Source organism: Eublepharis macularius, chromosome 16 (assembly GCF_028583425.1).
Source record: "Eublepharis macularius isolate TG4126 chromosome 16, MPM_Emac_v1.0, whole genome shotgun sequence".
NCBI lineage: Eukaryota > Metazoa > Chordata > Lepidosauria > Squamata > Eublepharidae > Eublepharis > Eublepharis macularius.
The window spans coordinates 48,192,712-48,207,353 of record NC_072805.1 but is presented as its reverse complement, the minus strand read 5'-3'; the positions used below and the strand labels follow the sequence as shown (position 1 = coordinate 48,207,353).

The 14,642-nt window shown below is 57.1% G+C and overlaps 1 protein-coding gene across 1 annotated transcript; it reads left to right on the top strand.

Annotated features, from left to right (window-relative positions):
* The first annotated feature begins 87 nt into the window (after positions 1-87).
* On the top strand, positions 88-14,579 carry DBNDD1 (dysbindin domain containing 1). Its single transcript, XM_055000583.1, has 4 exons — positions 88-164; positions 5,631-5,783; positions 6,697-6,837; positions 9,995-14,579. The coding sequence occupies exons 1-4, from the start codon at positions 134-136 to the stop codon at positions 10,162-10,164; spliced, it is 495 nt and encodes a 164-aa protein (XP_054856558.1). The 5' UTR covers positions 88-133; the 3' UTR covers positions 10,165-14,579.
* Positions 14,580-14,642: the final 63 nt, after the last annotated feature.

Genomic DNA, 14,642 nt, shown 5'->3' with positions numbered 1-14,642 from the left:
CGGCGCGGTACGGCACGGCACAGCACGGCGCGGCGGGCCCGCTCCTCCCCGGCGATGTGCGCTGGCTCGGGCGGCGGGCGGCTGCTGCAGTGGGCAGAGCGGCGCGCGGGGAGGCGGGCGCCGGCCAGGGCAGATGGAGGCTCCGGGAGGGGCCGCGACGACGGGTAAGGACCCGGGCCCGGCGCGCCGCGGAGCGCCGCTTCGGGACCTGTGGCCGGCCGGGCCGCGAGGGGAAACGGGGTCGGTGGAGCGGCAGCCGCGGCCTCGGCACTCCCGGCCGGCCGGTCCGGTTTCGCTTGGGGTAGGGGCGGCTGTGGAAGAGGCAGCCCCGGGGTCACAAGCGGGGGGGGGGCTGACGGCGGGCAAAAGGAGCCCCTCCTTGGGTGCTGCCCCTCTTTAGGTCTGCAGGCGGGCACCCGGCAGCGCCGCCCGGGGGGGGGGTGAGGAGCTGGAGGCGCCCGGGAGTCCAGCCCCAGGCCAGGAGAGCCGGCGGTGCGGCCCTGGAGGGGGGCTGGGGCCCGCAGCTGGGTGTGACCGGAATGCTCCCCGGCTCCGCGGGGATGATGGAAGACACGCGTGCGTGAAGTGCGTACAGCTGGCTTGATGCACCTTCCTGCTTTGCGAAAAGGTCTCTGGTGGACTTCTGGGGGGGGGGGGGGGGCGGGGGGGGGCGTGGTTGTTCTGGTGTGGGCAATTTGTGATCACCTCCTGTTTGCACCTGGCGAGGAAGCAGCTGTGCCTATTTTGCACCCAACTGGAGGGGTTCTACTTGCACCTGGCTCTGCAATAGGCATTCCAGCCCAGCACCCCATTTGTTCATTTGGAGAAAGTCACCCCAGGCCACCAACATCTGGAACCAAGAAGGAAGCCCCAGGGCCGGCACAGCTGGAGTGCCCAGTGAGGACACAGGCCCACATCTGGGACTCAGAAGAGGAGAGGCTCCAAGAGCACCCTGAATGCTGGCCCCAGAGCGTCCTGCCCCCATGCAAGGCGGTGGATCGTTTTTTCACACCAGTGCTCTTATGCCGTGTGCCAGAGGGTCTGTGGCCAAGCAGGCTGCTCTGCCCAAGAGGACATCGCCCTCTGTGTTGCCGGGTCAGCACACCCACTGAGCCCAGCTGGCAGCAACTCTTGTGGCTCCCCAGATGACAGACAAACCCTCTCCCAGGTGGGCTGCCGGGGGCCACCCCTCCCCCCTTCAAGCCTTTGGCTCCTCAGGCCCGGGACTGGGTCACTGCATGCTGATGCGCTCCTCTGGCCGCAGCTGGGTTAAGTGGCCTTGGCTCCAGATCTAGTTTCCAATAGTTGTTAATATAGGAATAGCAGGTTACTATTAATTTTGTATTTTCTTGCTATTAAGATTTATGATTTTCATTATTATGATGCATTTTCTTTTTTAATAGATATTTTATGGGTTTTAACCTGTATTGAGATTGTCCGGATCATCGTTTTCATTTGGTGGTGTTGGCTAAGGCTATGAGCCAATGCAGTAGTAAAGTTTATGATATGTGGGCTCAGAAGCCAGAAGTTACCCAAGAACGCAATTCTGAACAGCTGCAGAGTTTCCCTCCCTCCAGTGAGAGACCGTGAGCATGCCTGCTTCCCAACGCTCCTGGTCGCTCTTGCTTTGGAAAGGGAACATTGGCCTTCGCCAGTGCTTCCGACGGGGCAAAGGCAAGCAGACGTGCCTTTCCTAGGCTGTGAGTCAGCAAACAGTGGGAGAGCCCCGGTTCCTCCCAGCCCCATCCTTCAGTGACAGGCTTGGAAAGCAGAGTCCGCAGCGAGGGGAGACGAGAAGCTGCTCTCTGTTCACAAGAGGGGTTCCCACTGGAGCGAAGGCCTAGGGGTGAGTTTAGGAGGCCCAGGGCAGAGGCTTTGGCGAGGGGAGTCCCCCCTCCTCGTCTCTGAGCCTTGCAGCAGATCCCACATCTGCAGCCTCAGCGGCATGTCCTGGTTTGGAAAGAAAAGCCCCGGGAAGGATGTTTCCCATCAAAGCTGTCGGGAAGGTGGAGGCCAGCAACCAATGGGAGCAAGAACAGGCAATTGTGACTGAGCGAGGAGCCCTTTGACCTGCAGGAGGCTGGACCGCATCCCGTTTGGGCTGGGAGAAAAAGATGCTGCTCTGGGCCCTGTGGCTGGAAGTAGGCTGCTGGTAATGGATCCTCTTGGCTGGTCCTTCCTGGATCTGCGCAGATCAGGCTGGCAAGGCCGCACTGGCTGCTGTGCCACAGGAATTCTTCCTCAGCCTGATTAAGGTTAGGAAAAAGAGAGAGTTAGAGACGGGTGCCCCTTTCCCCTCGGCTTTCTCCTCCCAAGGAAGTGGACCGTGACAAGGCTGCACAGTGAAGGCAGCTCTGAGCCTGGGAGCCAAGTCTTGACTGCTGGGGAAATGGGGAGGACATCCTCAGCCCTTGCCTTGCTGTGTGCCCAGATCCAGATGGGAGATCTCACCTTTGCTGGCCTCCCTCGTTTGGAACAGGCCTTGACGGTATGGTGCATCCTGCATAAATCATGGCAAAGAGGCTGCCCTCTTTTCGTGGAAGCCGAAGGTTACCTTTCCCCTGCACTAAGGGAGAGATTTCAACCCTCTGCCACTCCATGGCACCCCTCGATAAATTGGAAACCAATTATCAATTCCCCCCACCACCGCATGGCCTGTGCTTGAGGGAGATGAGAGAGGCAGCCATGAAACAAAAAGGCGCTTTGCTTTCCCTGCAGCTGACCCGCAGCAGAAGTCTGGCCATGCACACACAACAGCATGTCTACCCATCCATGCAGCTCCTGCCTGTGCGAGGGTCCAAGAGGAAGGATTTTACTGTGGTTGAGCCTCTGGGCAGAGCCCGAAAGCTTGTTTTCAACACCAGGGTTCACCCCAGGAACATCTTAGGCTAATTAGGAATTTCTGGACAAATGCTCTGTGAATAGAGACCTCTGTGGCAGAGACACGCTGGACGGTTTAACATTTGCTGGAGCAGGGAAGCAAATGCAGAAAAAATGGGACCGATGAAAAGAGGACAAAAACGCAGCCAACAGATTCTGCTGCTGCACCAGCTTTTGGGGCGCAGACTGTGCATGTGTGCACATTCATCTTGAAAAGCCATTGTGGAAGAGCTTGTTTCTGTCCTGGATGCACACGTCAGCGACCCCGGAAAGCAGCGCCAACATCCTCTTTGCCAGCTAGGGGGTGAGACACACAGGGGTAGCGAAGCTGCCAATCATTTCTGATACAAAATGCTTGTTCCTGTGGAATGCCCGAGAGTGGGCATGGGGGTGGGGAGCACATGTGTGTGGCCTTGGCAGAGTGCATGAGCCGGAGAGAGAGATGTCCCCCAAAGGCCTGAGTGGCACCACCTCTGTGCATTTATCTGCGCCCTCAATAAAAGTGATTGTGCAGATACTGCCTCTTTGTGTGAGATGGAGTGCACCATGGCCAGAACGCACATGGGTGCTCCGGGCAAGGAGGAGAACGCGTGTGACATCATGTGTCTGCCCTAACTGCCCACCGTGGGCAAAGCTGGCATCTGAACAAAAGCCTGGGTGGCATTTCAGAGGAGGGGGGCCGGGGTGACGCCCTACAGGACACTCCGTGGGATATTTCGACAGAGCACTTACCTCCAGGGAATCAACACATCTGATGGCTTCAGCTGCCTCCACCTACACTCCACGTCTAGCTGCAGCCTGGATAACTCCTGACACCACTATGTTTGCCAACCTCCAGGGTGGAGGGACTGGAGTTCTCCCAGAAATTCTACTGATCTCCAGACTAGAGAGATCAGTTCCCCTGGAGGAAATGGCCTGCTGAGCCCCCTCCCCAGGCACAACCCCTAAATCTCCAGGAATTTCCCAACCCAGAGTTGGCAACCCTAGGCACTACTAGTCTGTAAGCACCGGAGGGCTCTGTTTTCTTTGTGCTACGTGCCTGTAATCCGTGGGGAGCATCCCAAAAGATACTTGCAAATGAAATGTTCGGCTGGCCTTGAGCGCAGTGCTAGCAGTTGAGTTTCACTTTAACGTTGCTCATACTGGGCTTGTTACTATCTCGGCCCTGAATAACCCCAGGGTGCAAAACTGTTGCCCTCTGTCCACACCCTGAGGGTGTACAGTGGTGAAGTGCGCAGGAATGCCTTCCGTCTTCTGTGCTTACGGCTCACAGAAGTGGTCAGCATGTCTCTGGCCTGTCCCGCTTCAGAATAGGGGCGGGGCGGGGTGGGGGTGGGGCCCCTCCGGTTGCTCCTCCGTTGTGCCAGGGAGGAAACTCTGCAACTAGCCTCCTCTCCTTTTAAACGTGGCGGAAGGGGCCAGCTCCTCAAGCGCACCTGCACAGGTGCAAGGCTGCCACTGCCTGGCAGAAGCCTGAGCTGTTGCCGGCATGCCTACCAGTGAGTGGGTTCCACACGGGTGGTCCTGGGGCCTGCTGAGCCACATGCCGCTCAGGACCAGGACTGCAGGCCAGCATCTTTCTCCCTCTTCCAGACAGGCCAGCCTTTGTCTGCCAGGCCTGCTTGCTCGGGAACAGCCTTGTTCTCTGTTCTGGCAGATGCGAGTGGCTCTTGAGCAGGAGCATCGTATCCCTGAGGGAGCTGAAAGGCAATGCCGGTCTTCTCTGACCCTCTCCAGGCACCTCTTGGTCCTGTGTGCCTTGAAATGCAACTCTGGCCACGGCAAGAGCACTGGCCCCTGGGCTTGGCACCCCTGCCATGTTGCCACAACCTGTGCAGAGCCCCTGTCTGAGCAGACTTCTGGGGACAGCAGAGGTCAGAAGATCCTGTGTACAGTTCTGGTCGCCACACCTTAAAAAAGATATCATAGCACTGGAAAAAGTACAGAGAAGGGCAACTAAAATGATTAAAGGGTTGGAACACTTTCCCTATGAGGAAAGATTGAGGCGCTTGGGGCTCTTTAGCCTGGAGAAAAGACGACTGAGGGGAGACATGATAGAGGTTTACAAGATAATGCACGGGTTAGAGAAGGTAGAGAAAGATGTGTTTTTCTCCCTTTCTCACAATACAAGAACTCGTGGGCACTCTATGAAATTATTGAGCAGTCGGGTTAGAACAGATAGAAGAAAATACTACTTTACACAAAGGGTGATAAACACATGGAATTCGTTGCCACAGGAGGTGGTGGCAGCTACAAGCATTGCCAGCTTCAAGAGGGGACTGGACAAATATATGGAGCAGAGGTCCATCAGTGGCTATTAGCCACAGGAGATAGATGGTATTCTCTTTGTGGGGAGGTGGTGCTCTGTTGTCTTGGTGCTGGAAGGAAGGCAGTGGGAGGGCATCTGGTGTCCTGGCCTCACTGACAGTCCTTTAGATGGCACTGGATTTCTAGCCACTGTGTGTGACAGAATGTTGGACTGGATGGGCCACTGGCCTGATCCAACATGGCTTTGCTTATGCTTATGTTCTTATGGGTATTGCGAGGAGTGTTAACTAAGCACTCGGAGGCCACATTGCAGCCCAGTTTCAGTGACACGGTCAGAGAACCAGGCCCACTGCCGTGGGCTCCCCAGTGTGGGTGTCGTCAGGAGCCAGGAGGGGTGGTGGATGGGTTGACTTCGTCCAGTTTGGATTCTCCCCTTGCCAGGCCAAGCCTGTCTTAACCAGTGCCACTTTCTGTGCTTTCAGCGCTGACTAAAGAGGCCCAAACACTGGAGCAAGCTACCCCCGTCATCGGCCCGGTACATGGGTTGGTGGAAGAGCCCCCCAGCCCGCCCGTGGAAGAGGAAGGAGGGATCCCAATTCCCACTTCAGGATTGCTGCAGGTTGCAGAGCGCAGGCGTGAGTACAAGGGCAGGGAATTGCCCGGGCATACAGCAGAGTCCCTCTTGGGCCCACCTCCCAGCCGTGCTGCCCCCTTCCTCTGGCTCCTCTGGGAACTGTAGAAGAATCCCTCTTAAGTGTTGCTCACACAAGTTAAGAGCAGTACATACCCAGCCTGTCACGATCTCCTGAGCACTCAGCATTCCTGAGAACACAACCTTGTAAGGTTGGCCAGAGAGGCTGAGAGTGTGGCTTGCCCAAAGGCAGTGATTTTCCTGCCGCAGCAGCTCAGCCACGGCTTTAGCCCCGCCTTCAAATGATCCCTTTCATCTTATCCTGCCCTTCCTCCAGAAACTTGGGGAGGAATGTCTGATTGTCTGTTCTTGCCGTTTATCGTCACGAGAGCCCTGGGAGGTCCGCCGGCCGAGAGAGGGCAGCTGGCCCAAAGGAACTCTCCCCGCCCCCTCCCTTCGTGGCTTGTCGTCCAGGCAAAAGGACTCCCCAGTGTCGAGAGCCCTTCCTGACCCTATCTGCAAGAGAGACAGATGTGCGGGGAAAGTGCTCATCTGAATAAAGGCTGCCTTCCCAAACCATGTGGCTCTCTAGAACGCCACACTCCGAACTGGTTGGTTAGAGTGCCTGCCCAGTTGAATTTGGGATGTTGCGGGGTCAGAAAACACGCCTGTCATTCTCAGTTGGAAGCCGGCTGTGTTCCTAAGCAGGGCTTCAGAGGCTTTGCATCATAGAAGGTGTCTTAGAAAGGTGGAGAGAGAACAGCCCAGCTGATCCCACAGAGAGAACGGCACTCGGCTAGTCACTCTCTTTCATATGTTCAAGGAGTGAACCAGAGGCAGGACTGAGCCCAGGAGCTTTGGGGGCTTCGCAAGACGGCCTAGTTCAGCCCCAGCCTCTCCCTTTCTTGTCCCCTCAGAGCCCTTGAGCAGTGTCTCCTCCCTTGAGGTGCACTTTGACCTGTTGGATCTCACGGAACTGACTGACATGTCTGACCAGGAGCTGGCGGAAGTCTTCGTTGACTCCGACGATGAGAACGTGGCCAACGAGGCCCCCGCTGGTAAGTGTGCTCTCCCCATTCCGTTTCGGCTTTTATTCCTACAAGTTGTTAAATTTGCATATATTCACATAAAAGTTCTGAGGAACAAATAACTTTTTAATATACAGTTCGTGCATATATGCCACACAGTACCACAATAAGAGGCATTCCCAGAGTCTGGGAGAGAAAGGGGGTTCCTCCACTAAAAGAGCACCTACCTCCTTGCTGTTTATGTTCAGCATGAAAAGTAATTCTTTAAAAACAGAAAATCTGCCAATCCATTGGGATGCCTTTGAAACTGACAAAAGTATATAGCCATTCAGTGAAGTTATATCGATTTCAGTATAAATCTGATCTGTTGCTACTCTCTGCGTGTCTTGAATGTGCAGGTGCTCAGATGGGAGAGACAGCAAAGCCGCAAACATGCCCCGCCCCCAGCTGGCTCTGTGTCTTGTTTCATTGGGACAACCTCCCACTCCAAGTGGCTTTCTGCATTCAGGGGCTCTCCATTATTTCCTTGTCACAAGTCTGATTCTTAAAATTAGACATTTAAAGGCCACCATTCAGTGCATGCAGGCATGGCTTTGAGACCAGATCCCGTGCAAGATCCCGTGCAGACGGATGCAGGGTGGGAAATACCAGACAGCCGATGACCTCAGCTTTGCAATGCTGGCTCAGCAGCACTCCAAGCTGAACTGACACACAGGCACACACGCACCCCCCCTCCCCAGCAGCCCCTGCCTGGAATGAAAAAAGCACCTGAGCAGCAGGTGACCGAGTGAGGCAAGGCTAAAATCCACTGGACCAATCACGTTGGGTGTGGATCTAAGCTTGTGGCTCAAGAGACAACCGCCAGCAGTGCCATAAATCTCAGGAAAACCAATACCTTTGACAGCTGTCTCAGAAAGGGAGATGCATTGGCTAGAAGGCTCTTGTGAAATGCCCAGGCATCCCTGGGGTAGGCGTCTTCTCTGCCTTGAGATGTAGCCACAGTCTCTCTTTGTTCCTGGAGGAAGATGCTGGCCCCTTCTCCCCAGGGAGGGCTTGTGCAGCAGAGCCTTCTAATGGCTCTGCCCCCCCCCCCCGCCCCACCCCAGAAATGGCGTGAGGAGCACATCGGGAATGGATTTGCTGTCTCCTCCTCTTCTGCTAAAGTGTGGGGTGGGGAGGGGTATGTGGGAACAGCAGCTGCATCCCAAAGACCAGATGGAACAGAAATGCAAATCGGCCTCCTTGGTGGGAAAGTGTGAGTGGAATTAATAAGCAGAACTCCCTGCAGGCTGAGCAGGCTGCGCGGGGCGGATTCCGGCTGCAGCTGGCCCAGCTAGGCCCGGTGTGTGCGCGCACAGGCCACGTCAGGTGACACACACAGAAAGGGGGGAGCAGAACAGGGCGTTGCCAAAACCACTCCCAAGTCCCCACCTTCTGATTTGAGTTCAGTCCTCCCATCACCAGTTCCCACAGGCCTGGCACCATGTTGGGACTCACACACTCGGTTGCAGTAAGGAAGCTCTGTCCGTGCAGTTGTCCATCTGAAACTGCCTCTGCCAAGTTAGACCTCAGTCCCTCTGTCCTGCACTGGCTACTCAGAGGGTGTGGGGCACATAACCATCTTTCCCAAGCCCTGCCGACCTGGTCTTTCATCTGGAGAGTTCTTCTTCATGCTCTGCCCCTGAGCCCAGGGCTGGATCTAGGGTTGCCGGCGCCCAGGACAACCCTAGCCCGACCTCGCGCATGCACTCCCGGCGCGGCGTGATGATGTCATTTTGGTGACGTCATCACGCAGGGTGGCGGAGGCAGCGTGTGGGGGTGGGAAGCCACCTGCGCCATTCGCTTCCCCACAGGCGAATGGCGCGGGCGGCCTCACAGCCCCGCACGCTGCCTTTTGCTTACCCTGCAGGATGGGGTGGCTGGCTTGCCGCGCACCCCCTGTCCTGCAGGGCAGGCAAAAGGCAGCGCGGGGGCTGTGAGGCCGCCTGCATCATGCACCTGCCCTGCAGGACAGGGGGCGGCCGGCTGCCCCCTCTCCTGCGGGGCAGGCAAATGGCGTGGGTGGCCGCGCTGCCCTTTGCTTGCCCTACAGGACAGGGGGTGTGCGGCAAGCCGGCTGCCCCGTCCCATGGGGCAGGCGAAAGGCAGCGCGGGGAGCTGCGAGTCTGCCCATGCTGCCGCCTGCACGCTCCGGCAGCTGGCAGCTGCTCCCGGCGCCCCCTCCCTGGCGGCACCGGGGGCAGACTACCCTCCCTGCCCCCCCTCAATCTGGCCCTGCCTGAGCCACTCCAAACTCATGTCCCCTTGAATCCGGCCAGCTCCTCTTCTGTGGCCCATGGCAGAATAGCTTAATCATACCAAGTAAGGGACTCCTCCGTTGTCTTGCGGAGCCCTCAATGCCCCAGCTTCCTCTTGGCCATTGGGGGGGGGTCTTTGTTTGTAGGAGCGCCCCTGCTCCCAGGGTGAGACAAGAGCAACGTCCCAGAAGAACAGTGAGACCTTTTCTGGCAGAAACCAGATGCATGTAACCCCACACCTGTGCGGGAGATGGTTCCCAGGGATGGGGATGGGGTGTCACAGGAGAACGCTTATCTGTCCCCTGGACACAGCTTGGGTTGATAAATAAAGGGGCGCTGATGAAACGGCTGGGTTAATCCTTGGCCATTTGGGCGTGGGGAGTGTGGGTCTGTCGAGGGATTAAGCAGAACTTCCTGGAGTCTCACGACCCCTCCCATGGACACGTGAAGCTGCCCTCTGGCAAGACAGACCCACTCGAGAACCAGTCAAGTGTAGGGGTGAAAGCGTGGGACTAGGAGCCGGGAGATGAGTCCTGATCCCTTCAGCCTAACCAACCTCACAGGGCTTTATGGGGACGCAAGGGGAAGGAGGCCCACACATGCCACAGCTCCCTGCTCTTCTCGGAGGAACAACAGGGAAATGTGCCCCACTTCTAGAGCTCAGTGCATTCTGCGCTACCTGGCAACAGCTGTCCAGGGTCCTAGGCAGACAACGGTCTTTCCTGGCACTTGCTGCCAGCCTTTAACTTGAAAGGCTGTCAGGGATTGAACAGGGACCTTCTGCATGCGAAGCCGTGCTCTTCAACTAGCCTCGACCCTTCCCACCCTGCACTGGGGCTTGGAGAGGCTGTCCGGTGCCCTTGCTAGATCTCTGTCCCCTCTCGGCACAGGTCTCCACCCATCCCCCCATCCCATCCCCCGGTCCGGCTACCTGCGCTCTCCCTCCTGGACGAGGTCGAAAGCTGACCAGCGGCGGGAGAAGAAGCACCTCAGCGACTCAGAACTCCAGGCCAGCCAAGCAGAGCCTTTTGAGACCATGGCGAAACCAAAAGAAGACTAAGAGGAGGAGGCGGGAAGCCAGACCGAGGTGGCCGCGTTCTCTCTTGCACTAGCCACAAATGCCAGGCTGTTTGTGACCTTCAGAGACATTCATCCCCTCCCCCCCACCCCCACCTCCAAGACATTTGGAACAACCCGACCTCCCCTTTGTTCCTGGCTCTTTCAGTTTGCCAAGCAGGGGCTTCCTCCTGCTCTGAGTTTTCCCTTATGTAGCAGGTATGCACAGGATGGGGGGGACAGGCTGCAGGGCCCCGTTTCCTTGAGGCTCTTTGGAATCTTCTGTTCCATCTCAACACAACTCAGCCGAGGAGCGACTGCCTTGCTGGGTTGGGGAGCAGTCCCAGGAGGAGGGGAGCGACAGAGGAAGAGGCCCCCTCCACTGTGTGCCTTGACTGCTGAGGGACTGAGAGAAGCCGCTCGGCCGGGCCAGGAACCCTCTTATACCAAAGGAACCTGAGGGGAAGCAAGGGAGGGTTGCCCCTTGCCGGATCTACAGCGAGCCCCACCCACCTGAGTGCCCGGAGGGTGGATCCAGCCCTTCAAAGCACATTCTGTTCCCAGTGGCCTTAACTCCTGTCCGCTGCCCTGGAGCTTTGGTCCAAGCACATGGTGCCAACGGGGCTGGTGTTCTGGCCCTGGCACAGCTTTTCTGTGTCCCCACTGGGGCACCTGCCTGCTCCAACCTCAGTCTTGTGCATTCTTCAGCATTCCCACAGCTGCTGTTGTGGCTGGCAACCATGTGCAGCTGAGGGCGACAGGTAAGCATCAGGCAAGGCAAGGCAGGGGCGTAGGCTCAGCCCATGGGCGGGCGCTTCCTGAATGTCCCTGTTTGCCAGCGGGGAGAAGCACTCGGGCTTCCTGAGGAGGCAGCAGCCCACACTCTCAGCTCAGTGATGGCACGTTAACCCAGAATCTGACAGAGTGGGCTTTCAGTGACACACGGGTCCTGGTTGGGGGCTTCTCTGGCACCGGGGTGTCACTGGGGAGCTGGAGAGCTGCACAAAGCATCTGCTGGTCTTCTGTACGAGCCCCTCCCACAGCTTGCACACCTTTGAGCAGTGACTCTCCCATAGCTAGAACCTGACCCCCAGGCACTGCTTTCGACTTTTTGCCTTGTTCAGTTTGTAGGATTTACAGTCCTTATTGCATTTGCCAACAACAAACCCGTAGCTCACCAATCTCCCCCAGGGACGGGGGACTGAAAGTTGAGGGATGGTGCTGTGGCCCAAGGAGTCCGTAGCAGAGGTGGGGCTGCAGGCAGGTACGCAGCCTGGCCCTCGAACCACTCAACAGCACTGTCCCTCTGGTCCTCAAAGGCCTTCACCCTCTCTGAGGAGGAACCAGTGCCCACGGTGCAGCTCTGCCCTGGGTGAGATGGCCACCTCCTTTTCAGAAAAATGGCTGTGCCCTTGCTGCGCTTGTGTGCGCATTTATTTATGACGGTCAGGAGACAGGAACAGGGCTGTATTCAAATGTCTCTTTTCTTGACAAGCAGAACCAGGGCTCTGGTGTTTGCCTTCTTGGCTGAGGCAAGCAACGCTTCTGTAGCTCCCAACCGGCAAGGAATTCTTCCTGCATCCGAAAGGGCAGCAAATGATAGCCAGCTGTCTCCTTCCACAACTGAAATATTCACAGCCCCAAGTTTACCGTGGTGCCAGGTCCCACAGAAGGGCAGTGTGTTCACACCCCATTGTGGAGCTCTTGGGAGGAGGGGAGCAGTTTGTGGCCAGCGCTGCATTTCACAGACTGACCGATAAGCATCTGCTGATGGTGGGGCAAATCCAGCTAGCTGCAGCGGAAAGGCTGGGGCCTCCCACCCAAGTGACACATGAGACTGGGGGGGGGGGGGACAGCAGCTGCCTGCCTCCCCCGTGCATCCTTGGTGTCCACACCGCCTGCAGCTGTTCGCGAGGATTTGCAGGGATGCTCGCAAGCTCAGCATCCTTCTAAGTTACACAGTCCTGCTGGCTGTTCTCCCTAGGGGCATCAGGAGTCGCCCATACCCCCATTCTCATTTAGAAGCCCACTGCTAGCCAAGGCTGTAATTATTGGCCTTGGGGGGGGGCAGAGGAGGCACCACCAAGAAGGGAAACTCTTGTCCTGCTCTTGGGCTTGGCGGTGTCCGTTCCCCCCCCCCCCGCTCCGAATAACAGACTGTGCTGGTCAGTGAAGCCGCCCTCTGCCCAGCACTCTTACGTGATCGGCTCTGAGAGCCCTCTCCTGCGCTTGTGGCTTCCTTGCTTGGCACTGCGACAGCTTTCCAGGCTGGTGGAAGACGGGTTCCAGGAGGTGGCACGCTCCCATTTCCCGGCCAGGGCAACTTGCCCTCATCTAAGCACCGTTCCCTGGGCCTCTCGGGCCCCAGTGGGAGACCCTGGGCTTGCTGGGAGGGAAAGATTGCTCCCCGGGCCTGGGTGTTGGCCTGCCTGGAGACCGGGGTTGTCTTTAAAACCACAGCACTAAAATTCTTAGGAGCTCTGTCATCCCCCCCACCCCATGATTAGCGGGTCTCTTGCTCTAAGAAAGCCCCCCCCCCACACACACACAGGGGCTTGGATGGGGCGGGGGTGGGGGGGGTTAATGTCATTTTACTGGGACAGGGAAGGAAGGGATTCAGAGCGCCCCATTCGTGAGCAGCACAGGCTTGGAATCGCCTGCCGAGATCAAGCGGCTCAGAGGCCAGGCGGGAGCTGGGCGGTGGGGCCTGTTTGCACTCCAGGACCTCTATGGCAATGCCCGCCAGGGTGCCTTTCTGCAGGCATGCAGGGAGAATGGGGCGAGGCTGCCTTGGACTAAGCAGCCAGGCTCTGTTTAAGGCGGAGTGCAAGGGAGGAAGGAGCACCCGGCTACGGCCAAAATGGTGCCTGCACAGCCTGGGGCACAGCTCCCGTTCCGCAAGGGCCGATCTTTTGTCAGTAGCTCCTGGGCCAGACTGCAACGTCTTCCTTCGGTCCCAGAACCCACTTGCAGGCTGAACGACCAGACAAACTAGCCACTGTGCTCACAGAGCCGGGTGGTCCCGTGACCCACTCGTGGCTTGCAGCAGGAACTTCTTGCTGCTCGGGGCCAGCCAGCGCCACGCTCATCAGCTGTGGAGGAGGTTCAGCGAGGGAGCAGAGGCTGGCCTGTTCTGGCAAAGTATTAAACGAAAGTAACTGGCTACTGGACTTGCCCTTATGAAGCAACAACCGCCAGGCAGGAAAAAGCTCCTTTATACAACATGCACACATTCCAACAAGTTCCTTCCTTGACCCTTGCATGGAAGGGAAGGTCCCTGAAGCAGGCACCTGCGGCACAAAAGAGGCCCTGAAGTTCTGGTTAGCGACTGCAGAGGCCATAAAGTCTTTTTGCACACTCAAGAAAAAAACGGGTTTTGCGTCCCACCGCACACCCCCAGCTCCTTTGCCTACCTGGGTCTACTCGTCTGTGTCGGGCTTAGTTCTAATCCTCACCTGGAATGCTGCACCCTGGTCACATCTTTCAGCACCCCCACCCCTTCGACTCAGATATGCCCTAAACGGCCTGCACTGGAGCCTCCTCCGGTGCTGCCTCTAAAGGTTACCTGTTGCTCCTTAGAGTCCCCCATACGGATTGTTCCCTGTGACTTGCACATTGTACTGTTCTCAGAATAGATACACCTCTGCAATAACCAGGCTTGTGTCTCTGTATGGGGGGGTTGGGAATAGTGTGTCTGTGTGAGTTTTTAAATCGCATCCTCTGTGCGCCACTTTCAGACAGGGCTCCATTCACAGAAGGATGCAAAATCTGAAAAGAAAAAAAACCCTCTTTGTTTAGATCCAAGAGTTGAGCATAAAGGTGCACACTGTTAGGTGGGCTGCAGAGAAACTAAGGAGGCCAACAGGTTGCATGGAAGGCACCACGGCACTTTTGTCCAAACTGCCCCTAATACTGTGAAGGGACGTTGTGGGAGTCCTGACGACCAACTGCAGCCATGGCAGTAAGTGTGGGCTGGGCAGCCTAGTCACCCCACACATTGGAACAAACCCTGTGAAAGCCAGCAGCAGGTACAGTGTCGCACCCAAGCAAGGAAAAGCACCACCTCAGCCTGCAGTGGAGGTGGCCAACCTTGGTTTTCTGAAAGCAGCAGAGGTGCCTTTGAAAAATTCAGTTGAGTCATGTTTCTTCTGCTGAGTCACCTTACTAGAAGCAAGCCAGACTTTGGCAGGTCAAATTCACTGGAAGAGGAAGACAATGAGGGTGTGAACACTAGAGCCAGCTGGCAAAGAGAGGGATGCTGGAGCACGGATTCTGTTCTGGAGGCTTTGCCCACAACAGGTGATCGCTGCCTGGTGGGCACTGCCTGTTGGCTTGGAGAAGGCCAAGGAGAGTAATCACAGTGATTCAGAATGTCAGAATAAACCCAAGTTGTGGCATAATGCACACCCCAGCACCCTGGGGGCAACAAAAGAGAGAGGACTGCAGCAGTGGGGTCTCCTTGCAATGTGGCCTGCCAGGGGC

Excerpts from the sequence above, each read along its gene's own strand:
- DBNDD1 (XM_055000583.1), top strand. The coding sequence starts at position 134 with ATGGAGGCTCCGGGAGGGGCCGCGACGACGG. Across the intron at positions 165-5,630 it reads GGGAGGGGCCGCGACGACGG|CGCTGACTAAAGAGGCCCAA; the intron begins GTAAGGACCCGG and ends CTGTGCTTTCAG. Across the intron at positions 5,784-6,696 it reads GCAGGTTGCAGAGCGCAGGC|AGCCCTTGAGCAGTGTCTCC; the intron begins GTGAGTACAAGG and ends TTGTCCCCTCAG.